General features: G+C 39.9%; 1 protein-coding gene across 1 annotated transcript; it reads left to right on the top strand.

Moving 5' to 3' along the window:
* LOC141332864 (GRAM domain-containing protein 4-like) lies at nucleotides 1-26,810 on the top strand. Its single transcript, XM_073837825.1, has 4 exons — nucleotides 1-216; nucleotides 5,469-5,676; nucleotides 26,488-26,596; nucleotides 26,779-26,810. The coding sequence occupies exons 1-4, from the start codon at nucleotides 188-190 to the stop codon at nucleotides 26,808-26,810; spliced, it is 378 nt and encodes a 125-aa protein (XP_073693926.1). The 5' UTR covers nucleotides 1-187.
* Nucleotides 26,811-27,081: the final 271 nt, after the last annotated feature.

Here is a 27,081-nt window from a genome sequence, read left to right as displayed (position 1 = left end):
CGCAGATCCGTGTTCTCTTGGGGGATTGACATTAACTCAGACATAATCAAGACTCTGGGGACATCGCACAGCTCTTTTAAACAGCAGAAGGGGAGAGCGTGCCGCTGCTCAGGGATCTGGTGTATATTTACAGCAGTTTTCCAGCAGGTGTTACTGAAGGATCTATCACAGACTATCAGCAGGGTTCATGAAACTTTGCTACGATTTGCGAGCTGGGTAAGCGGATCTTTACCATGTGTCCTTTAATAACATTCAAGAGGGCAACAGGCGATTTACAGTATGTGTCTACAGGAGAACTGTCATAATTCATAGACGAAAGCGTTTCTATTCGGAGCAACGATCTTTAAAATTAAGCTGAGAGTGTCGCACTAAGACTCGCTGTTTTAAATAGCTAAGTATCTGTACGTCATAATCGAATGTGTCATCGCTTTGTTTAATGTGACATTTAAATGCGTTCCTGGAAGGTGACCGTTATTCTGTCATTCAGACACATTGATCATTGGAACAAAATGTATCATTCTGTAGAACACAGGACTGAATACATTGTATCCACACAATACGCAGACGGCCTAGAGAACACATGCATATGTGTTACTGATTTTGCGCATCGTCGTGTGATTGTGAAACGAAGTTATTCATTGGTTTTTTATCTAAAGATTCATTGACTCGTTCACTCGATCTGAACTGATCCATCTATTCATTGCTCCGTCAAGTCATTATCGATTGAATCACTGTGATCAATGGACTCATTTATTGTGGACCTATTGACTCATTGATCTACTGAGTCAGTGATTGATTTATCATTGTAAAATGTAGTTATTAATAACAGTTGAATAATTAATCCATCGATTGATTGATATGTTTCATTGATCTGCTGGTTATTGGATCTACAGTGCCTTGCAAAAGTATTCATACCTCTTCATTTTTTTCACAGTTTGTTTTGTTGCAGCATTATGTTAAACTGTTTTAAATTTGTTTTTCCCCACATCAATTTACACTCCATACACCATAATAATGACAAAGCAAAAAAACAGATTTGCAAATTTTACAAATTTATTAAAAATAAAACACTGAAATAAGTACATTGCATAAGTATTCATACCCTTATATCGAAGCACCTTTACTGCCTCAAATCTTTTTGGGTATGATGTGACAAGCTTTGCACATCTGCATTTGGCAATTATCTGCCATTCTTTGCCTCACCTTTTCTCCTCTCAAGCTCTGTCAGCTTGGATGGGGGCTGGCAGACATTTTCTAGAGTCCTAGTTGTTCCAATCGTCTTCCATTATGGATAATGCTTCTGTGAACCTTCAATGCAGACGATTTTTTTTCTGAACTCTTCCATAGATCATTGCCTTAATTTTCAGCTGTTAGACCTTTTCTAAGAGGTGTGTGCCTTTCTAAATCATACTCATTCAAATGAATTTGCCACAGTTTAACTCCACTCGAAGTGTAGTAACATCTAGAAGCAATATGAATGCTCCTGAGCTACATTTCGAGTGTCCTAGAAAAGGGTGTGAATACTTATGCAACGGGATCTTTTCAGTTTTTTTATTTTTAATAAATTTGCACAAATGTTAAAAACCTATTTTTTGCTTTGCCATTATGGAGTAGGGAGTGTAGATTGATGTGGGGAAAAAAAGTAATTTAAAGTAGTTTAACATAAGGCAGCAACATAACAAAATGTATGAATAATTTTGCAAGGCACTGTATGTATTCAATGATTAATTTACCTATTGAGTCACTGATTCATTTATTCATTCTGAAATGATCTAAATCATTGAAATAAATTGAATCTGTTGACTGAATAGTTATTCTTTTGATTAATTGATCGACAAATTCATTGACCTCAAAATCAAATATTAAAATAAGGTCATCATTGGTCACACTTTATTTTAAAGGAACACTCCACTTTTTTTGGAAATAGGCTCATTCTCCAACTCCCCCTGAGTTAATAAGTTGAGTTTTACCGTTTCGAAATCCATTCAGCCGTTCTCCTGTTCTGGCGATATCACTTTTAGCATAGCTTAGCATAGATCATTGAATCCTATTAGACCAAAAGCATCACGTTCAAAAATGACCAACGAGTTTCAATATTTGTCCTATTTAAAACTTGACTCTTCTGTAGTTATATCATGTACTAAGACCGGTGGAAATGCAAAGCTCTAATTTTCTAGGCTGATAAGATTAGGAACTACACTCCCAGGAAGTTTGCTGCCGTAATATGGCCGAAGCAGGAGCAGTAATACCACGCAGCACATGTGCAAATGCTAAACTAGCTGGGAACTCATTTCTGATAATACTCCGCCTGCTTCGGCCATATTACGGCAGCAAACTTCCTTGATTATTACGCCGGAATGGAAGTGTAGTTCCTAATCTTATCAGCCTAGAAACTCGCAGCTTTGCATTTCCACCGGTCTTAGTACACGATATAACTACAGAAGAGTCAAGTTTTAAATACAACAAATATGGAAACTCGTTGGTCATTTTTGAACGCGATGCTATTGGTCTAATAGGATTCAATGATCTATGCTAAGCTATGCTAAAAGTGATATCGCCAGAACAGGAGAACGGCTGAATGGATTTCAAAACGGTAAAAATCAACTTATTAACTCGGTGGTAGTTGGAGAATGAGACTATTTCCAAAAAAAGTGGAGTGTTCCTTTAATGTTCAATGCTCGCTATTAATAAACCATTAACTATGTCTTTTGCATCAATAAACTCTTAATTTGTTGCTAAATAATAGTAAGGTAGTTGTTAGGTTTAGGTATTGGGTAGAATTAGGGATGTAGAATATGGTCGTGTAAAATAAATGCTTTATAAGTACTTATAAACAGCCAATATGTTATTAATAGGCATGCTAATAAGCATTAATGGTAGGCTATAGTAAGAATTGTTAAAGTGATCCATTGATCTGTTGTTTGATTAATTAATCCGTGAAATTATTAATTCATTGCCCTATTCATTGTGAAATCAACGGAACCATTGGAATCAACTGAGTCATTGATTTAATCTTGTGATAAATTCATCCATTCATTCATTGACGTATTAGTCACTGATTCATCTGTCTTAGGAAATCAACTAAATCATTCAAATCAGTAGAATCACTGACCCAACGATTCATTGATCTGGTGTTTCATTGATGTATTGAGCCTTTATTCACATTTTTATTTAAGTAATTGGTCCTTGATTCATTTATCCATTTGTTCACTGATTGATTCAGTCATTTTCATATCCATTAGTTTCAGATTAGGCTGTTTTCTCAAGCAACCCTTTTTTTTTTATCAGTATAAACCCAGTATTTTCCTGCACTGAGAGAGTGTATGTAGGCAGCACCTGTAGTGTTGAACTCTCAGTATGACTCACGCACAGATTAAAAAAATGTGCATTTTGTGTTTTTGTGTTATGTGGCACAGATTTGATCTTCAATGAACTGAATTTCATTTCTCTCACACAGAGTCCTCGTCGTTGTTTGCTGTTGTAAGTCATGGCGTTCCTCCAGAGCTCTCAATGGTGTTCAGTTAGAAGTGAATCAGAGGGCCTTGGCGGTGGATTTTCATGTAGAGATGTGGGCAGTATAGATATCGGTGGGTTACGTGGGTGGACACATTTAGTTCCGCCTTGTGTACTTGACTAGAGACTTCTGCTGCTCTCACAGCATGCAGAATCACAATAATAGCCAAATATAATTTCATAATAATAAGCACTGAGAGCTCTCAAGGCAGTCCCTGTTCTATAATGTAATCTCAGTGAGAGACGGTTACAATTGAACCTCGTGAACCTGTTGTTTTGTTTTCTGCATTTACAGAATATGCCATTATTTTCTCTACATAATACCTTTTTGTACTTACCTGTTCGCATTGGCATTAAACTAAGTGTTAAAATTCTGAGCCTCATGTTCTTGTTTCAGTGCTTTCATTGAAAATGTGAATTTATATACATTTAGTCAAGTCATGTTTATTTCTATAGCACCTTATACAATACAGATTGTGTCAAAGCAGCTTCACAGACAAATGGAAACTCAGCTATGGAGACATTTCAGATTCTGCTGTAAACCGGTTCAACAGTTTGAAAGCAGGCAGCAAATGTCGTTATTCAGTTTGAACTAGTTCAGTGCTGATTCAATTCAGTTTAATAAAGAGCAGCTCTACAGAAGATGATAGTGCCATAGATATATTCATTTAGCAAACAGTTTTTTTTCCCAAAGTGACTTATAAATGAGTAAAATAACAAGCAATTCATCTGGATTCACATGGATTTGCTGGGCTGTTAACATTTGGTTTCACATATTTCAACTTTTGTTTTGTAAAATCTTCAGCATGTGCAATAGCTGAAACGATTACATCATGATGGTTATTGAAGCGCTTTCAAATAGGTAGCAACATGCCCAAGTTCTGTAGGAAATCCACACATGGCACTCTGTTTCCATTGGGATCTCCAACTCTGGTCAGTGATTCTTGCTCGAGGCAGAAAAAGCACCTGAAATCCTTTTACAACCTGTTACAATCTAAAATGTTCTTTTGGCGATATGATCTTCAGGACAGACGAGCGAATGAATTCCTTTTGGTTTTAAAAGGTCAACCCTAGAGACTACTGAGAATATTCGTTCACATGTTTTTGCGAAAGTCCTGAGGATATGACCGTGCGTCAGATAGCTGACTTCTGGGTAAACCATAACGTAATAACATATTCCAGAGAAGGGGTTCACATTTAATCAAGAGTTGTGTTATTTAATGAAATTAAAATACATTTAGTGGCTTTCTGTCATCCATTAGTGTGCACATATTTATTGGACCAGCTCCAGATTGGTAATTATGTAAATCAGCTTATTAGTATTAAGTAAATAAACATTGCTGATGAATAATAATAATAAGTATGTATTTAGTAGTGGATTTAAATAGACATCTCTATATGTTTGCATGACATTATAATGTTTATAATTATAATGCACACATCACATATACATTTATTTTATTGATGTATTTAATTTAATTGATTACTAGGAAACAATATAGAGCAAGCATGTTTTTTAAAGTGCATTATTTTGTATTATTATTATTATACATCAGTGGTTCTTAATCCTGGTTCTGTTTCATATTTTATGTTCTCCCATTACTTCCATGCATTATTTAATTGATTGATATATTTAATGATTTACTGAAAACAAAACTGCTGAAGCACGTATACAGTATTTACTAACACTTTTGTCAGCCGACCAAGTCAACATCAGCATCAGCCAATGCCAATAATCTCAAATGAGCCAAAAATTGGCTAATTAAATAGACAGGATGATATATATCGGTCTGTCAGTACTATTGGCTTACTGTAATGAAGCCATTTTGCTTCTTCATTATGTGTAAGTGAGATTTCTCCATTAGGTTTGCATTGTAACACCTGTGTCATCTTGAAAATGTAACAAGTTGTTTCTTTTATCCTTAACACTTTTTTATACTTTGTTTATCCTGCAGGGCTGCCATACGCAATGTTAAGGTAAAGCCTAAAGCAGCTGTGTTGAACATGCTAAAGCGGCTGGACAAAATAAGATTCCGCGGTCCAAAGCGAGATGACTTCCTGGATTTACCTGAGTCTCCCACAGGATCAGACACTGAATGTAATGATGACATGCTGCTGAGACCTCGACCTTCAGTACGAGACAATGACGAGCAAAGAGACCCTGTAAGTAATTAGACGCTCTCATTTCATTTGACAACTCTCTGTTGAGTAAGAATGAAGTACACTACCAGTCAAAAGTTTTTGAACAGTAAGATTTTTTATGTTTTTTTAAAGACGTCTCTTCTGCTCACCAAGCCTGCATTTATTATGTAAAATTTTGAAGTATTTTTACTATTTAAAATAACAGTTTTCTATATGAATATATTTTAAAATGTAACTTATTTAATCCAATCAAAGCAAAATTTTCAACATCATTATTACAGTCTTCAGTATCAAATAATCCTTCAGAAATCATTCTAATATGCTGATTTGCTGTTCAAGAAACATATATTATTATTATTATCATCATCATCATCACTATTTAAAACAGTTGAGTTTCAGGAGTCTTTGATGAATAGAAAGATCCAAAGATCAGAATTTATCTGAAATAAAAAGCTTTTGTAACATTGTACACTATATCATTTAAAAGATTGGTGGTTTTTGAATATTATTTAAAGAAATATTATTTAGTAAGGATGCTTTAAATTGATAAAGTGTTGATAAAGACATTCATAATGTTACAAAAGATTTGTATTTCAGATAAATGCAGTTCTTCAGAACTTTCTATTCATCAAAGAAACCTGAACCAAAGTTACTCGGCTGTTTTCAACATAATAATAAATGTTTTTCAGCAGCAAAATAGAATATTAGAATGATTTCTGAAGAATCATGTGACTGGAGTAATGAGGGTAAAAATTCAGCTTTGAAATCAGGAATAAATTACATTTTAAAAGATATTCAAATAGAAAACAGTTATTTTAAATAATAAAAACATTTCCAAATTTTACTGTAATTTTGCTGTACTTTGGATTAAATAAATGCAGGCTTGGTGAGCAGAAGAGACTAAAAAACATTAAAAATCTTACTGCTCAAAAGATTTTGACTGGTAGTGTATAACTCATTTTAGAGCTTTTATATGTTAGTGTAGTACAGTTATTTATGTAATACATTTGTTATAAAAAGTCAGTTTCCAAACCTAGACAACATTTTGGTATCATAAATTGGCTTCCAGCAACATTATACTGCAGCATAAAGTAACAGTGACTTGGATTCAGGCTTGGTGTCTTATTTTAGGCCCAGTGTGGCCCTTTGCTACGCCAGCACTGGTCAAACGTCACAGTACACTGTTACCTAACATTCTATACAACAAATGTTCAAAGGAAAACCTTGAGGGCTGATGTTGCAAACTGTATCATTTTGAGATAAGGCAGTCTCTGAATGCATCACGTCAAGCTTAGTGAAGAAAAACAAATCTATATGGATGAGTCAAGGAAATATAGATTGTGGATATGTTTTATTTAGCACTGAGAAGGTCCAACAAAACAGTTTGATATATTTAAAAAAATCAATATTTTACACAATATGTGTTTAAAATTTGATTGAAATGTTAGCATAGAAACATGCTGACATTAAAGGAACACTCAACTTTTTTTTGGAAATAGGCTCATTCTCCAACTCCCCCCGAGTTAATAAGTTGAGTTTTGCATTTTGAAATCCATTCAGCCATTCTCCTGTTCTGGCAATATCACTTTTAGCATAGCTTAGCATAGATCATTGAATCCTATTAGACCAATAGCATCGCTTTCAAAAATGACCAACAAGTTTCAATATTTGTCCTATTTAAAACTTGACTCTTCTGTAGTTATATTATGTACTAATAGCAGTGGAAAATGTAAAGTTGCAATTTCTAGGCTGATAAGATTAGGAACTACACTTCCATTCCGGCGTAAGAGTCAAGGAAGTTTGCTGCTGTAATATGGCTGAAGCAGGTTCAGTAATATCACGCAGCACATGTTAACCAAATGCTAACCTAGCTGGGAACTAATTTCAGGCACTGCGTGATATTACTTCGCCTGCTTCCACCATATTATGGCAGCAAACTTCCTCGACTATTACGCCGGAATGGGAGTGTAGTACCTAATCTTATTGGCCAAGAAAATCACAGCTTTACTCGTTGGTCATTTTTGAACGTGATGCTATTGGTCTCATAGGATTCAATGATCTGTGCTAAGCTATGCTAAAAGTGATATCTCCAGAACAGGAGAACGGGTGAATGGATTTCAAAACGGTAAAACTCAACTTTTTAACTCGGGGGGAGTTGGAGAATGAGCCTATTTCCAAAAAAAGTGGAGTGTTCCTTTAAACTCTTTTGAAATTGTTTGTGAGTTAAGTCTCTCCACAGTGCTGTTTGTGTAGTGCATGGTGTTGTGGCCTATGTAGAGTGTTTAAAATAATTTCCATGGCAGTTAGAATGTTGTGTTAAAGCTGTTACACACCGGACAAGAGGTGTAATGGTGTGCCACATCTTTAAAATTTGCCACTTAGCGCCTGTCCAAGGCACCCAATTACAGTACATCTCAGGACGCTGTTCAAAAACAATGCTACTCACATAGTTTCCCATTAAAATAAAATTATATTTGTCCCAAATCATTATTAATGCACATAATGACATAATTTGACACTATTGTCCTGTTTAATACTGTAAAGTTACTTTGACACAACTCGTATTGTTAAATTCGCTGTATAAATAAAATGTGATTGATAATGAGCCCTATTTTGAGCACATGGTCTGAAGCGCATGGCACAGGTACACATAGGGTGTTCGAATCCACGTTTGCTAGTTTAACAATGAAAAAAAAAAAAAACGTTTGCTGTACCAGTCACATGGTCCAAAAGGGTTGTACCTATTCTCCTAATGAGTCATGGGTGTGTTTTGGGTGTAACATGCAATAAACTAATTAGAGTCTCATCTCCTATTCCCTTTAAAAGTGAGTTGTGCTTGCACCATGGTGGATTCGCCATTTACATGGCGTAATTTGCAAATACTTAATGCTTCTTGATGTAAACAGTAATAATCCTTTAGATTGCAATCCTTTTACTTTTAAAATTTGGCATGTTTGTGTGTTGCTGCGTGTCCCTGTCTGTGTAATAAGCAGATTGTATGCGCATTGTGCACCTGCCTATAGGCGCATATTAAAAGGCACAGTCATTTTCAGTTGTCTCAAAAAAGCAACGGGCCAACAATGCGGCTGAACACACCTCGTGGGCACAAGTGAATTTGCTATGTAAACAACGTGGTGCTGGACGTGAAAGTGATAACTGCGTCAGGTTGAAACTAGGAAAAAACACTTGCGTCACACCTGGCATTGCATTGCGCCATGTATTTAAGGAAAGGAAAATGAAAGGATGTGATGTGTGGCCAAGTATGATGACCCATACTCGGAATTTGTGCTCTGCATTTAACCCATCAAACTACACACACACAGTAGTAAACACACACACCATGAACACAGACCCGGAGCAGTGGGCAGCCATATTGCTTGGGGGTTTGGTGCCTCGCTCAAGGGTCTCACCTCAGTCATGGTATTGAGGGTGGAAGAGAGCGCTGGTTATTCACTCCCCCCACTCACAATTCCTGTCGGACCTAAAACTCGAACCCACACCTTTCAGGTTACTGTCACGATGTAGGCAGGAACACACGAACAACGACGTAGTAAAAGACGAATATTTAATAAATCCAACAGAATACAAGCAGACACAGGAACAGCAGGGTAAGACATCCATATAACATCAAAGACCGACCAGAGTACAGGGGAAAACACACACCTTAATTACACAGACTGATTACACATCCAGGTGGAGACAATGAAGGAGGAACCAAACACACACTGAACTGCGGGGGAGAATGGGAGAAACCAACATGAAAGTCCGGGGATGTGACATTACCTCCCCCTCCCGGAAGGCGTGTCCTCACGCCGACAAACAGGAAACAACAAACAGTCTTAGGAGGGGGTTTCGGCGGAGGACGGACTCCCGGGAGGAGGGCACAAGATGGAGTCCAGGGTGGTGACGGAGGGAGGAGCCAAGGATGTGACAGGAATGGGCTGGAGCAGGAGGAGCCAGGTGGGACCCAGAACGCAGCCAAGATGTATTCCCACGGTGGAGCCGATGGAGGGAGGAGCCATGGTAGAGGAAGGGCTGACGACTCCAAGGGGCCGACCGACGGAGGCGGAGCAGGTGGTGGGAGAGCCCGAGGCGGAGACGGAAAGCCGATGATCTTGGGTGACACCGCGGATCCGGAGGGCCAAGGTGGAACCCAAGGCTCTGGCGACCAAGGCGGAGATGGAGATCCGGAGATCCGCGGCGGAGCCGGAGCGACAGAGGACCGAGGCTGTGCCCGCGGGAGGGAGGAGGTCCACAGAGCCGGTGGGACGGCGCGACGAGGCACAGCCGGAGGAGTAGAGTCCAGAGGCGAAGGTGGGGCGACGACTGACCAGGGCGGAGCCGGAGGGACGATGGTGCCCGGTGGAGCTGGTGGATCGACGGGCGACGGCGGAGACGAGGGAGCAGAGAGCCGGGGTGGAGCCGCAGGGTCGGAGGGCCGAGGCGGAGTCCAGGACTCTGAGGCTGGAGGCGATGGTGAGGGATCCTCCAGCCATGACACCGATGGAGACTGGCAGACCCGCGGCGAACCCACCGCACAGATGGTGGACTGAGGGTGAGCAAGGGGACAGTCGACAACGGGGATTCAGGAAGGCTGGGCGGAACCAGCGGAGATTCAGGACTAGGCAGAAGAGGGAGGGTGGGTGGGAAGTCCAGGCAGATAGGTATTTCCATGACACAGTCAATTACATCCCCAAAATCTTGTTCCAGCTCACCCTCAGTGATGGTGCAGTGGGCGGGGCTCTCTACCGCCCCTTCTTGCTCGACGCAGCACTCCACCGTCGCAGATGTAGTGGCCGGCTCTCGCACCTGGTCGGATGATATGACCCCATCGGCGCTCCACACTGCTGTCGCTCCGGGCTCGGGCTTTCCGTCTACGATGGGCTCATAATCCGTCGGTCGGGGTGGCTGGCTGGGCTCTGGGTCTGGAGTGACACTGGCGAGATTCTCCTTGGAACAGGCGGGAAACGAGGATCGGTTTCTCGCCAGTGTCCACTCCACAAACGAGGCAAAATCGGCTCGAGGGCCGTCCTCGGACGACGGCGCTCTGCATGACACGTTTAGACTCGCGTCATAGAACGCGCAGAGCGCGTCGTCCGAGTAGCTGGTGGTGTTAGCTACTAGCTGGAACATTAACGTGTAGCCCTCGAGCGGCAATTCCCCCTGCTTCAGCCGAAGGAGGATGAATTCTGGACGTAGTAGGGGATCCATAAAAGACACACAACGGAAACAAAAAGACTGGGAAAAACGAACGGCAAACAAAACGGAGGTAAACACGTCAACAAAATATCTGTTTTGGTCGGTCTTTCTGTCACGATGTAGGCAGGAACACACGAACAACGACGTAGTAAAAGACGAATATTTAATAAATCCAACAGAATACAAGCAGACACAGGAACAGCAGGGTAAGACATCCATATAACATCAAAGACCGACCAGAGTACAGGGGAAGACACACACCTTAAATACACAGACTGATTACACATCCAGGTGGAGACAATGAAGGAGGAACCAAACACACACTGAACTGCGGGGGAGAATGGGAGAAACCAACATGAAAGTCCGGGGATGTAACCATCTAACCATTAGGCCATGCCTGCCCCAAAAATGATAGGGCCTAATGACTTGAGAAAGCATTTTTCACAAAAAAGGTTTTACTTTGTGTGGAACAAAGTCTATATACTGCATATAAATAGTTATAATTATAATAGTTTGCCCTTTCATTTCTATTTTCAAACATTAAAATTTCAATGCATCAGTGCCACTTTTTTAAGTGAACTTTTTCCTGTTCAGGTGATTAGATTCACTATTTTGGACTGGCGACTGGTGTGCAAGACCATTTGTCTTAGTTACAGTGTGGCACGGCATGATAGCGCTTCTATTCCAGTGTGCGAACAGCTTTAGGGACCATTCGCACAGAATGCATTTTTGTGATGAATAATGCAAAACAGGAGCAGTGAAATGGAGAAATATAATGGAAGGTTTGAGATGCCCTTTTTTAATGCTGTGTCATGTGGAAGACATACACAATCAGTCAAAAGTTTTTGAACTGTAAGATTTGTATTGTTTTTTTAAAGAAGTCTCTTCTGCTCACCCAGCCTGCATTTATTTGATCCAAAGTACATCAAAAAGAGTAAAACAGTTTTACCATTTAAAATAATTGTTTTCTTTGTGAATATATTTTGAAATGTAATTTATTCCTGTGATTTCAAAGAAATCATTCTAATGTTCTGATGTGCTGCTCAAAAACATTTATTATGTTAAATACAGCTGAGTAGACTTTTTTAGGTATCTTTGATGAATAGGAAGTACAGGAAGACAGCATGTAACTTTATCATCACTTTGGTCAATTTAAAACATCCTTGCTAAATAAAAGTATTTATTTCTATAATTCTTAGAGAATTCCTTAAAAAACATTAAAAACTTATTGTTCAAAAACTTTTCACTCAGTGTAAAAAAAAACATAAGACAGACATGAGCACACATTAAAGCACATGTTTGCGTAGAAAAACGAATGGAATAATGGCACATTGGAATGCAAAAATGTATTCTGTGCAAACGGCCCCTTAGAACGTAGATCCAGTTCCTATAAATCAGTCTCTTTTAGAGTCTGACCTTTTTGTCAACTACCTCCTTATCTTCCATAATGTAGCAAAGCAGAAAGAGCTTGTTTAATGTTCTGTCTCGACATTATCTCATTCGCCTTGTTAAACTGTGCTGATGTTCCTGAGAAATACAGGAAGGCCTCAGCCCTTGCAGCCAAATGATGCTTTAATGCACTTTACCATCCTGTTAACACCAGACGCTATAGCTTTAGTCTGGTACCTTTTCATTTCACAGATGGTTTATGGAAGAATTATTTGCTATAATCATGTTAGAAATGTTTTTTTGAGAGGTTTGTAGTCCTATCTCTGTAATTCGGTGTTCTGTTTATTTTGAGGCTTTCCCCTCAAAGATGGAGCCTCAGATTAGTCATGGTGTTGCATAAGTGTCTCACAGAAAAGCCAACTTCCTCTGCTTCCATCTGCAACATGAGTGTGTGTTTTTTTGGAAATGTAAACTGAGATGTCGAGTGACAGGTCTGTGGGTTTCTCTTGGATGCTGTAGGGCGTCATGCTGTACGGTAGCGTGTCTAATGCTCATCCCTAAACCATGGCTCTGTTCCAAAACCTAATGAGCTGCCCACTCAAGCAGTAGTTTGAGGCATTGCTGGCTGTTCCAAATTGTAGATAGGAAAACCTTTGTCTATCCATCTAATCTCCAAACTGCTTATCCTAAGTAGGGTCTCGGGTATGCTGGAGCCTATCCCAGAATCTTGGGCAATTGCCAGGGAAACACCCTGGATGGATGGCTGGTCCATCGCAGGGCTAACACGCACATTCACACCAGCAATTTGCAATGTCTTTAGATTGTGGGAGAAACCAGAGCACCCAGAGAAAACCCACACCAACATGAGGAGAACATGCAAACTTCACACAGAAAGGCCTACTGGCTTAACTAGGAGCAGCAAAACTAGATATTTGCATATAAGAAAAGTGGTGCTGATCCATGCAAAAATCATGCACTGTATATCTCATGCACTGTTGTAGGTATTATGGGAGGTCGGCAGGGTGTCGCTATGTCTTTGGTAAGGTGGTCCAATCCATGGCCCAATTGTGTTAACCAAATTTTTGTCCAAAAAGTTTTTTCATTACGATTATTTTACTACTGCTGACTTAGTCAGAGCCTATCCTACAGTTGAGATCAAAAGTTTACATCCCCCTTTCAGAATCTGCAAAATGAGAATCCAAACTTTTACCTAAATAAGAGGGATCATACAAAATGCATGTTATTGTTTGTGTAGTACTGACCTGAATACGATATTTCACATAAAAGATGTTTACATAAAGTCCACAAGAGAAAATAATAGTTGAATTTATAAAAATGGATGAATTTATCAAAAGTTTACATCCCCTTGATTCATAATACTGTGTTCTTTCCTGAATGTTCCACAGCTGTGTTTTTGGTTTAGTGATAGACTAGTTGTTCATTAGTCTCTTGTTTGTCTTGGACAGTTAAACTGCCTGCTGTTCTTCAGAAAAATCATTCAGGTCCCACGAATTCTTTGATTTTCCCAGCATTTTTGTGTGTTTGAACCCTTTCCAACAATGACTGAATGATTTTGAGATCCATCTTTTCACACTGAGGACAATTAAGGGACTCATATGCAACTATTACAGAAGGTTCAAATACCCACTGATGCTCTAGAAGGAAAAACTATACATTAAGAGCTGGAGGGTGAAAACTTTTGAACAGAATGGAGATGTGTACATTTTTCGTATTTTGCCTAAATATACATTTAGCACTGCACTTCAGAGGCTACAGAAGACATAAGTTAAATTTACCTGCTGGAAATAAGTTAATTTTTCTTCTAAAGCATCAGTGAGCGTTTGAACCTTCTGTAATAGTTGCATATGAGTCCCTCAGTTGTCCTTAGTGTGAAAAGATGCATCTCAAAATCATAGTCATTGTTGGAAAGGGTTCAAATACACAAAAACGCTGGGAAAAGCGAAGAATTTGAGAGACCTGAAGGATTTTTTCTGACAAATAGCGGTTTAACCGTTTAACTGACAAACAAGGGACTCATGAACAACTATCACTAAACCAAAAAAAACACACACAGCTGTGGCTCATTCAGGTAGGAAAACGGTATTAAGAATGAAGTGGATGTAAACTTTTGAATGGGGTCATTTTTATAAATTATAACACACATAATATTATTTTCTCTTGTGGACTATATGTAAACATCTTTTATGTGAAATATCTTATTCAAGTCAGAACTAAATAAACAATAACATGCACTTTTGAACTCAACTGTATATCCGAAAAAAAAAAAAAAGAAGTTTGATATTTTGTTTGATATACTGATTCGTAATCAGGCTGTCTCTGATGAGATAAACGCAATTACCAATGAGAGCGAGCAATGCTTCATCTCAGGATGTTGTGTTCTTTTTTAGCTGAAACCTGGCAGCTGAAACGTCACAAAAGTTTTTGCAAAACAGAACGCGCACCAGGAGAGCCAGCTGACGACGTCAATCAAATTCCACATTTGTTTTTCTTCTGAAGTCACATTTGATCATCCAAGTTTCTGTGAGATCTCATGTCTGTGGATTTGCCACAGTGAAGTGGTTGCTACGGTCGGCAGCAAGTTTGTGATCTTGTGGTCTGGCCGAAACATCTAGTGGAGGATTAGAATGTCAAAAACTGTCCATGTCTGTGGTCTGCCATGGTTTTAAAAATCAGCTAAAATTTAAAAATCATGCAAGTATAATCAATGTTAATCATGATGCTAATCTCCGCTGTGAGCACAGTAGAAAAAAACAAAACAAAATGAAGAATTCAAAGTAATATATGCAGAATATAGTTCACCTTATTTGCAAATAAACAACTTTACCTATTATGTTTTATATAAACCAGCGTTGCACTTTGAGCATCCCGAGTCTGTCCTATTCTAATTTTTTAAAAAGGCAAAAATGCCTAAAGTAAATCTTTAAAAAGAACTCAAACAAGATCATTTCTGCCCATAAAGAGTTTTTTTAAACAGTCAGTTACAATACTTTCAGTATAAGATACTGCCTTAGGATGCAGATGCTTATGTATACATTATACACAGATGTCTCCCTATAGTCTGGAATGAAATAATCACTTTCTTTTCTCATTCTTCTCTCAGCATGGATATTAGCCATGAGCAATATGAAATGAGTAGTATTAGGAGAACACCAAAGACCTCAAACCTTTGAACGTATATATTATATATATTTATTTATTTATTTATTTATTTATTTTTCCCATTTATAGACACCACATGTCACACAACAAATTAGTAATAGCAACTTGACAAGTCTTATTATTTTACTGTTGTTAATGTTGTCTATTGCTGTACCTAGTGAATCAACAGCATCAAGCTACTATAAATTGTGCTGCTAGTAACAACAGTAGCGTATCAGCTTTATTTACTGTTGGCAGTGGAAAAACAGTGTGGACATCAGACTTAAGCAGCCATGGATGTTATGAGGCAAGAGTCACGTCTTGTTATCCTCTCAAGCTGAAATCCTATGAAACCAGCACATATGGTCATGAGTTTTAATCCTAAAAATCCCAAGTGCACTCACTGATTTAAGGTCTGGGTTAAGGGAGTGGCATGGAATTGTGGGAGTCACCCAGCCACTCACGGTGAACTGTAAATTTTATATTTATTATATCTTTGCTTTCTATTAAATGATGTTCCTGATCTGCTAGTTTAGAAACTACTTCTAAATGTTGACTGGCTCTTGTTTTCTTTTACGTTGTAATGTAACATTACTTAAAAAAAAGGATTTATTTACATTTTAAAAGCTTTGTTATAGACAATTCAATCAGATTATAGGTTAGCATTAACACTCTTATAAAAGTACACTCTTAAAAATATAGTTTCCAAAAGGGTGTTTTTGCAGTGATGCCATAGAATAATCAGTTTTGGTTCCCCGAAGAACCTTTTAGTGAACAGTTCCAAAAAGAATCATTTTGAAAAACATTTTAAAAATCCAAAGAACCTTTTTCGTAGGGCTGCACGATATTGGGAAAAAATTACATTGCAATATATTTTTTTTAGAGATGTTCCGATACCCTTTTTTCCTTCCCGATACCGATTCCAATACCTTGGCTCGGGGTATCGGCCGATACCGAGTACTAATCCGATACCTGGGTGTGTAATTGTATATACAGCTGTAGATAATACTAATAAATTATTTTATGGTGTGCTTCAGACTTATCCTTTAATAAAACAAACATACAGTGATATATACAGTGAACTATACAGTGAGTATTTTTAATATATGACATACATTTGACAGTAATAGTTTTTTATTATAGTTAGTATTACTAATCTGGTTTTCTGACGTACATCCTGTTTATAACAGAGAATTTTGGCCAGAATTTGAAAGATTCTCACTAGATCTTGCAGCAACCTTATTCATTGTGCGGCATTTTCAAATGCTCCTCACTGGATCTCGCAGCAGTAAGTGTTGCAAAATCAACATTGGCTCCCGAATAAAGCTGTTTGGGGTTCGTGCAAGTTTGTTTGCGTTGCAGTCCAAGCTGATAAACGGTCAGCGCTGAGCAGCTCAAACGTATCGTGTTAGTTTCACTTTCGTTTCGCGTGCCGTTTTATGTTTCTTATCTGAGACAGAAATGGCAGTGCTTATGAGTTGAACAACACGGTGATCACGCCAGTGTGACCGCTCACTAAAATTAGTAACACTGGCAGAAAGAATGGTCACAGTCTGGACTGGAGCCCTTTAATATTACCGCAAGTGCCCCGCGCGCTTCAGCACAAGGAGTAAACAAATCCATGCGCCTGTACCATTCATTAACACAGAGCCACGCATAATTTATATTTAAACAGTCGGTTTTCGGCTTAATATTAGTCCATAATCACGATTTGATTTAAGTGTAATGAACTACCTTTGATTAATGCATCAAACTTTGACAAATTCCGTGACGTTCCGCGTTAAACTGTAAATTCCATTTTGACTGGATTCCACGATTCCGTCCGTGTTTTCCGCATCGCGGAAATCATAAAGCCCTAAATATGAGACATGCCGCCGTTTTACTGGCTGGTTGGTCCAGTCTGAGAAAATGCCAAACAGCGGACAAACTGCTAGCACGTTTGTATTTCTTCTTCGCTGCTCTAAACAGTGGTTGCTTGTGGCAACACAGCACTATTCCCTGTGTTTGCATACTGAGCCGCGAAGAAGAACTGGCTTCCGATTTGCTAGCGTGAATCTTAAGAAAATGGTATCGGATCGGTATGTGGGTTCAAGTACTCGCCGATTCCGATGCTAGATTTTTTTGTGGTATCGGCGGCATTTCCGATACTAGTATCGGAATCGGAACAACCCTAATTTTTTTTTCTTGCGATATATATTGCGATGTGTACAAATTCATTTATGTTCATCAGGTTGTTTTGAACTGCTTAAAAATCAAATAATAATTCAAGAATAATTGGGGTAATTTTGTAAGCATTTTCAAAGAATAAAAAATGTAAAAGTACAGTGAACGGTCCCTTAAATTCGTAGTGTTTCCGCGAGTTGTGGCAACAACTGCCAGGCACTCCTGACAAAGCACCTGTTTTTGGTCAGCAGCATCCTTTTTGTATCCAAAATACTTCCATATGACCAACGTTGCGTTTCTTTTTGCGACCAGATCTTCCATTTCGGCGCTTTTCTCCCGTCCCGCGCTCATTTCGCCATGCGCACACAGAAACTGCATGCATGAAGTAGGTGAAGCAACGTGTGCATTGTAGTTTTTAAAGAACCTTTAAACATGAGTTAATTACTTTATTTTAGACAAATATAGATCCGTGAATAGAAAGTTTAGAAATATAGAAAGTACATTTTTAAATCAGACACACATAATTTTGTTTTGCCCTGCATCGTGACTGCCACGATGTGACTATCGCGCACGTGTACATCGCGATGACGATGCTGAAACGATCTATCGTGCAGCCCTACTTTTTCGACTATAAAGAACATTTTCTGCATTTGAAAGACACTTTTTGTTGTTAGTACTGTTTGTTATTGTTTGCTTTTTCCATTTATAATTGACTGAACAATTTTCATTTGATAGTCATGTAAAAAAATCACTTTCACTGAAGGAGGAACTAGCCATATCTAGGCACCAGAATATCATAGAGGTTTTAGGATGGCTTCTTTTGACTTGGGATCCACCTAGAACACCACCTAGGTACTATCCAGAAAACCCTAGCAACACAATAACTACGGATAACCCAGATTGTCTTAGCAACCATATAGGCAACTATTACAGCTCACTACTACTCTACTACAACTCTCTACAACTCTACTACACTACACTCTTAACACTCTAAACTATGGGTGTGTTCACACTTGTAGTTCGGTTTGTTTGGTTCATTTGGTCCGGACCTAAAAGGAAAATAATACATTTGGTCCTGGTCTGCTTAGTGTTCACACTGGCATTTTTGACAGAGAACCTAAAGATATTGAACCTAAAGGCATTGTGATACGTTCACGTTCACCTGATTGGTCAGGTTAAGTGATGTATATTCCATGATGGAACTCACCGAACAGTCCAAACAAAAGAAAAAGGTGTGTTCGACTTAAAGTACCCGTTCACTTTCTCAGCGTCAGTTTAAGTCAAATACACCTAATGCCGTCTGCTGGACTAAGTGCGCTCATTGTTGCGTGTATATGATTTTATTTTCACCACCTACAAACTCATAAAGAGGCACTTTACCTCCTTGCTGCTCCATGTTTGCCCTCGGTTTATTTTGTTTTCGATACACCGCATGTTGCCTTCGTGAAATCATGCCGCATAGTTTTGGTTTATTCTAATACTTCTATAAGAAGTATATTCTAATACTTCTAGTATTTGGTCCGCGTTCATATTTCATTCGAACTGCACCAGAGTTAATTTGGAAGCGAACCAAGACCCATCTTTTTAGCGGTCTCGGTCCACTTGTTTGGTGCGCACCAGGGTTCGGGTGGCAGTGTTCACACTTACTCAAGTGAATCACACTAACAGCGCAATCGCACCAGAGTTTCTTTTAATCGAACCAAACATCACAAGTGTGAACACACCCTATGTTTCCATATTCCTTTACGTGAATTTAATTGATATGAAGAATGAGAATATGACAAAAACTACTTGTGAATAAGACACAATTCTGGGTTTTTTTTTCCATTGTAGTTTTTGTACGTTCTCATACTAAATTTTTTTCAGTTTTTTTATACACTTTTTGGAAAATGTATTCACGTTCTGGTGTTTCCATTCAGAATTGGAATGCAATATTCCAAAATTTTAATAAAATATGTGGTTAACTTTATTCTTTATTCCTCATCTAAGGCCCTGTTTACACTAGAGCATTTTTGTTTTAAAACAAAAATGATCGACGTCTGCACTGGCATTTTCACTGCGTTTCAGAAAAATATTCCATCCACACTACCCAGCCAAAAACACGTCACATCACCATTCATACACACTGGGCATGTAGGCTATTGTTTACAATGGTCATCAAGGATACACAGAGCAAATGTTGGCCACACCACCATTTTCAAAAGTATTCGTTTTGGTCCGTTTACACTAAAAAATTATTATAATTTTTTTAATTCCTTGTTTATAAAGGTTGAAAACGCCGGAGTAGTGTAACCGAGAGGCATAACCATAGCAAAAGTTATGAGTTTTTAAAACAAAAATGCACTAGTGTAAACGTTGCCTAAATATATGTCAGAAGTGCATCTGAAGTAGCATTTAGATGTCTTTCTACAGGCTGTTTAATGCTGCTCAGAGGTGGCAAAAATGCATTTACACTGCAAGAACTGTATACTTTGATAAAGGGCTGAGGTGGGTGGGTTTATGCAGCATTGTGCCTTTACATTGAATTTTGAGGAGGCACAGAGCAGCCTTAAAGGATTACTCCACTTTCAGAATAAAAATGTCAATAACCCCCGTGTCATCCAAGATATTCACGGCTTTCATTTTTCACTTGCAAAGAAATTTTTTTTTTAAGGAAAACATTCCAGGATTTTTCTCCAAATAGTGGACTTCAGTGGTGCTCAACAGATTGAAGGTTTAAAATGCAGTTTCAATGTTGCTTCAAAGGGCTCTAAACGATCCCAGCCAATGGTCTTATCTAGTGAAACGATTATAGACAAAAATATTTTTTATACACTTTCTAACCACAAATGCTTGTCTTGTCTAGGTCTGCAATGCGCATGTGAACTCTTCTGTCTTTCAGTCGCGCTCTATGTGAATGTGTTTGTCCCTCAGTGCTGTTTTTCAGTTTGCTCTAATTTTATTTGAGTACTGAGTAGATAGGAAAAGCAAAAATGGGCGACCGCAAGCAATTCAAACGATGTGTACCTCCATGCCAAAGATACATCAAGGCTGAGGACACACACTTGCTTTGCGTTTCTTGCTTGGGGGCGAGGCACGCCCAGTCAGCCTTTGAGGAGGCTGAGTGTGTGCATTGTTTGCACGCTTCGCTCCCGGAGGGCTCTTTTTTAGGAAGGAGCCCTCGCCAGCGTTCCCCGCTGATCAGGTCCTGCTTCTGCTGAGGCATTCGTGGGGATCGCAGATGGATCTGGTATCGAGTTTGGAGACGGGCGAGCCCCTTTCTCCATCCTCCTCTGCCAGATCCCTGCCCCTCTCTGGTGTGGAAGCCCGCACCGCGGCTTCTTCCCCCCAGGAGGAGCGCTCGACCCTCCGTTTATCTTCCTCTGAGGAGGAGGACACGGAAATGGTCGAGGAGGCTGGTCCCACGCCCTCCCAGCCTGTCGAGTACGAGGAGTTATTGGAGGTGGTCACACGTGCCGTTGCCAAACTGAACATCGACTGGCCGGACGTTGTGACCGCAGAGCAGAGTTCTAAAAGATCAAAATTAGATGAAAGATTTCTGCTCTCCAAGTCTTTACCTCCATGCCGGGGCCTACCGTTTTTCCCCGATCTCCATACCGAGGTATCGAGATCGTGGGCTAAACCATTCTCGGCCCGTGTTCATTCCTCCACTGCTGCCACATATTGCAACGTGGCAGGGGCACGTGAACACGGTTATGGGGCGATGCCACATGTGGAACAGGCGCTTTCCAGCTATCTGTCCCCTAGCTCGGCATCGTCCCTAAAGGCCCCGGCACTCCCCAGCAAAGCACTTAGAACTGCATCATCTTTGCTGGGGAAAGGGTACTCGGCAGCAGGTCAGGCCGGAGCCTGTCTACATACTATGGTGGTGCTCCAAGCATATCAGGCCGACCTGCTGAAGGAGCTGGATGAGGGCGAGGACGGGGCAGCAGTCAGTGTTAGTGAGCTTCGTCGAACAGCTGACCTCGCTCTGCGTGTCACCAAAGAGACCGTCCGAGCCATTGGGCAATAGAAGTCTTCCAGCTTCTAAACAAACCCTAAGTTGGTGGATTTCAGATGCCAGTTCTCTTTCTTACAAGTCCTCTGGTCTTCCCTCTCCCTTGGAAGCCAAGGCTCACTCTACCCGCAAGGTTGTGACGACGAAGGCTTTCCTGGCAGGTGTCTCTCTGCAGGATTTATGTAACGCTGCGGGATGGTCCACGCCACTTACATTTGTGAGGTTTTATGAATTAGACCTCCCTTATACTCCAGGCTCCCAGGCCTTACATTCTGATGCTCTTACTACCAGTAGGACTCTCTAACGTGGGGCGCTTGCCCCTCTCTTCTCTGTGTAAGAGTTTATCTCTCTGGGCTACTTTGCCCTTATTTTTTAGTGAGCTGAGGCTCTTTTCTATCCCGCTTTATCAGCAGCAACTACTCTGGGCTACTTTCGCCTTTATTTCCAGTGGGCTGAGGCCCCTTCCTATTCTGCTTTATCAGCAGTAACTACTCTGGGCTACTTTCGCCCTTATTTATCAGTGAGCTCAGGCTCTTTTCTATCCTGCTTTATCACCAGTAATTACTCTGGGCTACTTTCGCCCTTGGGCTAAGGCCCTTCTCTACTCTGCCTAACTAGCAGCACCTTTTGGGCTACTTTCACCCCTCTTTTTCTGCCTCTCGGCAGCCATTTCTTGGGCATACATGCCCCTTTCCTGCTTCACATATAGCAGGTCTTTGAAATTCTGGTGGCGTGGGTATTTCGTTCCCAAAGCGCATTGACGCAGCTCGACGTTCCCGAAGGGGAACGCCTCGGGTTTCGTATGAAACCCTAGTTCCTCGAGGGAACGAGATGCTGCATTGCCTTCCACAATTTCGGCATCCCTGCAGCGCTCCTGGTGGCAGAAGCTGCCGGCTGCATTCACCGCACATGCTTTATAGTTTCCTGGTTCATGATGTCACCCCGTCCATGACGTCACAACGCACTTTCCTATTGGACTGATTAGACACATGGTTCAGAGCGTGGTCACGCTGGAGGTGTTCCCAAAGCGTATTGACGCAGCGTCTCGTTCCCCCGAGGAACTAGGGTTTCATACGAAACCCGAGGCGTTTTTCGACATACCCTAACTGTATTAACCCAGAGTGAACAGAGTGTGCATCGCTGAGCTAAACAAGATGAGCATTTTAGGTTAAAAAGTATATGAATTGTACAAAAAAAATGATTGTTTCCCTAGATAAGACCCTTATTCCTCGGCTGGGATCTTGTAGAGTCCTTTGAAGCTGCATTTTTAACCTTCGATCCGTTGAGCACCACTGAAGTCCACTATATGGAGAAAAATCCTGTAATGAAGTCCTTAATTTCTTTGCGTCTGAAGAAAGAAAAACATGAATATCGTGGCATGACATGGGGGTGAGTAAATTCTCAGAATTTTTTTTTTATTTTGGAAGTGGAGCAATTCTTTAACTAGGCTATATAAAGACACCTATAGTTTCCGATCTAGTTTTCTTGTTTTTCTGCTGCTTTGTTGCAAGTACACCTACAGTATGATACCTAAAAAGCTTTGCCTTGTCCATAAGGCTCAGATTTTAAAAAGCTCTGTCTAATTCAATATGATTTGTGGTATTTTGAAAATGGTTTCCACAGACCTTGAGCTCCTTCCAACATAATTGTTTTTTTGGCAATAAAACATTTTGACGAGCTAAAAATCTATACACCTCTGTGATGGCTTTCAGAAAGCATGCAAACTCACTTTCTGCACACGTTGAAAGGCTAACCAGTCTTGCCACTCGGTTTGCATGTGTTTGCATTGGTAATTTCCTGCATCACAGGCAGCTTAAGTGTTGAATGCAACAGCCTGCTAACAGAATCACCAGTGGTGCCGTGACGTTTAGACAGCAGTGAGGAGTGAGTCATCGCTCACATGCTGATCCAAATAGCTTTGCTGCACACACACAAACATAGACACATGGAGTCAGCATAACTCTTGTCCGATAGTGTATTTCAGAGAAGTACTTGTATATCCATGTAGTTTAGACTGTCATCACAGCACATTTTACTTTTTGATTCATGCACTAATGAGTCCCTGAAGGCAGGGGGTAATGAGATCAGTTTTCACACAAGCAGGGGTTTGATTGACTCTGAATATCCCGTTTATAAGAATTAGTTGCCTACAGTCTCTCTGCTGGAAACTGCCTCTTTCATGCTCTACTGATGACCCTTCTGACATCTTGTGTTTTAGGACACTTTGTTTCATGTCGCAGAGGTGCAAGATGCAGATTACAGTAGCTAGTAGGGATGGAAATCAAGAACCTATTGTTCTTATTAAATTGTATGTGAATCAGTAGACATGATGTAGTGGTAAACTGGAGTATGGCACTTTGAGATGTTATTGACTACAATAACATCTACATCAATATTCCAATATGATTCAGAATTCTGCAATATTCTGCTTAGTATTGAATCATGGGTAACATTACGGTTCTTTTCCACAGTGTGGTACGACTAGGTTCAGCACGACTCGTCTCGGCTTGGCTCGATTTACTGGCTTAGTTTGCTTTTCCACTGCAGTTTAGTACCGCTTCAAAGTGGGTGGGATTATCAGGTTAGAGCACAATCAGTCCGAACAAACATACAGATGTGAGGGGCAAGGGGCAAGACAGGAACAAGAAATCCAAGATAAGGGCAGAAATTCAACAACAGGGAAACAAGGAAACGTGCAACAGAAATACAAGACTTCACAAAGAGTGACTGGGTAAATAGGCTTATATAAGTGGGCCAACAAGGTTAACAAGGGGGAGGAGTTATAAACAAGCATGACAACAAATGAGGGGTTATCATGGGAATAAACAAGGTGACAAATGCAAGGGAACAGGAACTAAACACAGGAAGAGAGAAAGAAGAAAACAATTCAAAATAAGAGTCCGCAAACACAAGACAAGGGAAAACAGGTTGGGATCATAACTGCTAATTAGCGACACAATGAGAGATGGAATTGGTGGAGGCTTGAATCAACACTTTCAGATTACCTCATGCCTCTTTCACCATTGAGAAAAAAATTACAATATAAAGTGTGTAATATTACTATAATAGCAACCGCGTAAAGAAGTTGATGATGTATCATGTCTGCGTGGACAGGGTGCGAGGATGTATGCAAATACATACATTGACAGGCAGGTAGGGCAGACTATCTTAGCCCTCGAATCGAGGGATATGATTGGACAAACTTTTTATGGCCCTACGCTTTCCACAGAAGATCAATAAAATACATATACAGTTGAAGTCAAAAGTTTACATTTATATAGTCTCTTGTTTGTCCCGAACAGTTAAACTGCCTGATGTTCTTCATAAAAATCCTTCAGGTCCCACAAATTATTTAGTTTTTCAGCATTTTGTCTATTTGAATCTTTTTCAACAATGACTGTATGACTTTGAGATCCATCTTTTTACATTGAGGATAACCGAGGGACTGATATGCAACTATTACAGAAGGTTCAAATGCTCATTGATGCTTCAGAAGGAAAAATGACGCATTAGAGCCAGGGGTGTAAACTTTTGAACAGAATAAAGATGTATACATTTTTCTTATTTTGCTAAATTATCTTTTTTTATTATTTAGTACTGCCCTCCAGAAGCTACAGAAGACACTTATATGTTTCCCAGAAGACAAAATAGGTTAAATTTACCCTGATCTTTATATTTTGTAATCAACTATTATTTTATATTATGGACTATATGTGTTAAGCCAGGCCAGCAGAGGGAGCCCTTGCCTCTCTACGACTGTTACTGCACCCTATGCTGCTTTGCTGGTTACTTTCTGTTTGGCAGCCATATAAACAGGGCCATGCCAAACAGGAGGTTGCGAAGTATTGTTTTGCTCTCGCGGACTCTACCAAGCGTTTTCCTTGTTTCCTTGCCTTGTTGTTTTCCCTTGCCTTAGCCATAGTTCTGTTTAGTTTCTCAGTCATAGCCATAGTTCTTGATAGTTTCATTGTTTTGTTTCTTTTGCTACTTTGGACTGCCCTCTTGGTTTTTGACCCTCGCCTGCCTTATTGGATTACGCTTTTGCATTGCATTGTTTGTTCCTGTTTGCTGGTGTTTGGCCCTGCCTGTTCTGACAATGATCTGTACAATAAAGCTTGCATTTGGATCCACACCTCAGTCCTCAGACTCCCATTGTTACAATATGTAAGCGTATTTAATGTGAAATGTGTTATTCAGGTCAGTACTAAATAATAATCTAAGAACTAAAAAAAAAAACGATCTTTTTGTATAATCCCTCTTATTTTGGTAAAATAATGACCCATGATGTTGCTAGAATGTTTCCTTTCCATTCCCTGAATTTCACTCTATTTTTCTCTTACCTGTGCATCTCTAATTTTCAATCACATTTGATTATTTTCTATTTCCCCCACTGTTGCTTACGTGTTCATGTATATGTCCCATCAGCTTGGATATAATCCTGTTGCAAATTGCAAGACGCAAGCATTTTACCATTAGAGGTTTAATGCAGTGACACCAAACGTGTGTGTGAGAGGAGAGCATGCCTGCACTGTCAGTCGCATTGGCCTCTTAAAGAGACACCTCTGCTTTTCGGCTGTCTCTCTCTGCAGTGCCGCCCTCTCTCCTAATCTCTCACTCACCTACTTTCTCTGTCTCTCTCTCTCACTGCGGCTCGTCTTTCTGCAGATCTTGCGTTCTTTCAGCCTGTGTGTGTGAGGGTGGGATGGAGTCAGAGCAGGTTCATGTCGTGTTATCAGTGAGTCAGAATATTACAGTGTACGTTTGTCATTGAGACTGGCCTTCAGTTTGAGGCTTATCCATCTAAAACAGGAGGAAGACACCATAGAGAAGACTGGTATTCTGTAAGTCACAGCTTGGAGAGACTAGTTTATGTGTGGTTTGTTTCAGGTTTATATCTGTCAGTAACCCTCTGTGTTTTTTTCTAGGCTGGTTTGGGGACTTTGTCTGTCATGCAAGACCTGAGGAGCGAATCAGAACGTCTCAATGAGGTCAAGGGTCATTTGGAAATTGCCTTACTGGAGAAACACTTCCTACGTGAGTACTGGAAGGATGCCTGTGCTTGTTTTCTATGTATGATACATGGAGTAAAGCTGAACAAAAGTTGGGATGCCGTTTATGTATATGCACAGAGTTTCATTTATACAGTAGTAAGACTGGGTTCAGCATGTTGTATACCATGTCAACAATTTACTGCGGTATGTCATCATCCTTTTTAGTACCTGACCCAAATGACAGTGTGCAGCAATAATGTGAGTCAGAAATTTAATAGCAGCATAATTCCACAGTTTTATTTAATTTGTATGATCTATGGAGCCTTTACTATAATGACCATTGTTCTAAAAAAAATACACAAGGGCTTGTGGCAAAATTTCACAACAAAATAACATTTTGACACAATTTCGCAATTCCACCAGACTGAATTCCTTAAGGCTAGTTTTGATCTATTTCAAAACATTTTATTCTAGGGCTGTCTCTTTGTAACAAAGAATTGTTCAGAATTTAATTCAATTAATTAATTA

The sequence above is a fragment of the Garra rufa genome, chromosome 4 (assembly GCF_049309525.1).
Source record: "Garra rufa chromosome 4, GarRuf1.0, whole genome shotgun sequence".
NCBI classification, from domain to species: Eukaryota; Metazoa; Chordata; class Actinopteri; order Cypriniformes; family Cyprinidae; genus Garra; species Garra rufa.
This window is presented reverse-complemented; position numbering and strand designations above follow the sequence as displayed.

Excerpts from the sequence above, each read along its gene's own strand:
- LOC141332864 (XM_073837825.1), top strand. The coding sequence starts at position 188 with ATGAAACTTTGCTACGATTTGCGAGCTGG. Across the intron at positions 5,677-26,487 it reads ATGACGAGCAAAGAGACCCT|GCTGGTTTGGGGACTTTGTC; the intron begins GTAAGTAATTAG and ends GTTTTTTTCTAG. Across the intron at positions 26,597-26,778 it reads ACTGGAGAAACACTTCCTAC|TACCTGACCCAAATGACAGT; the intron begins GTGAGTACTGGA and ends CATCCTTTTTAG.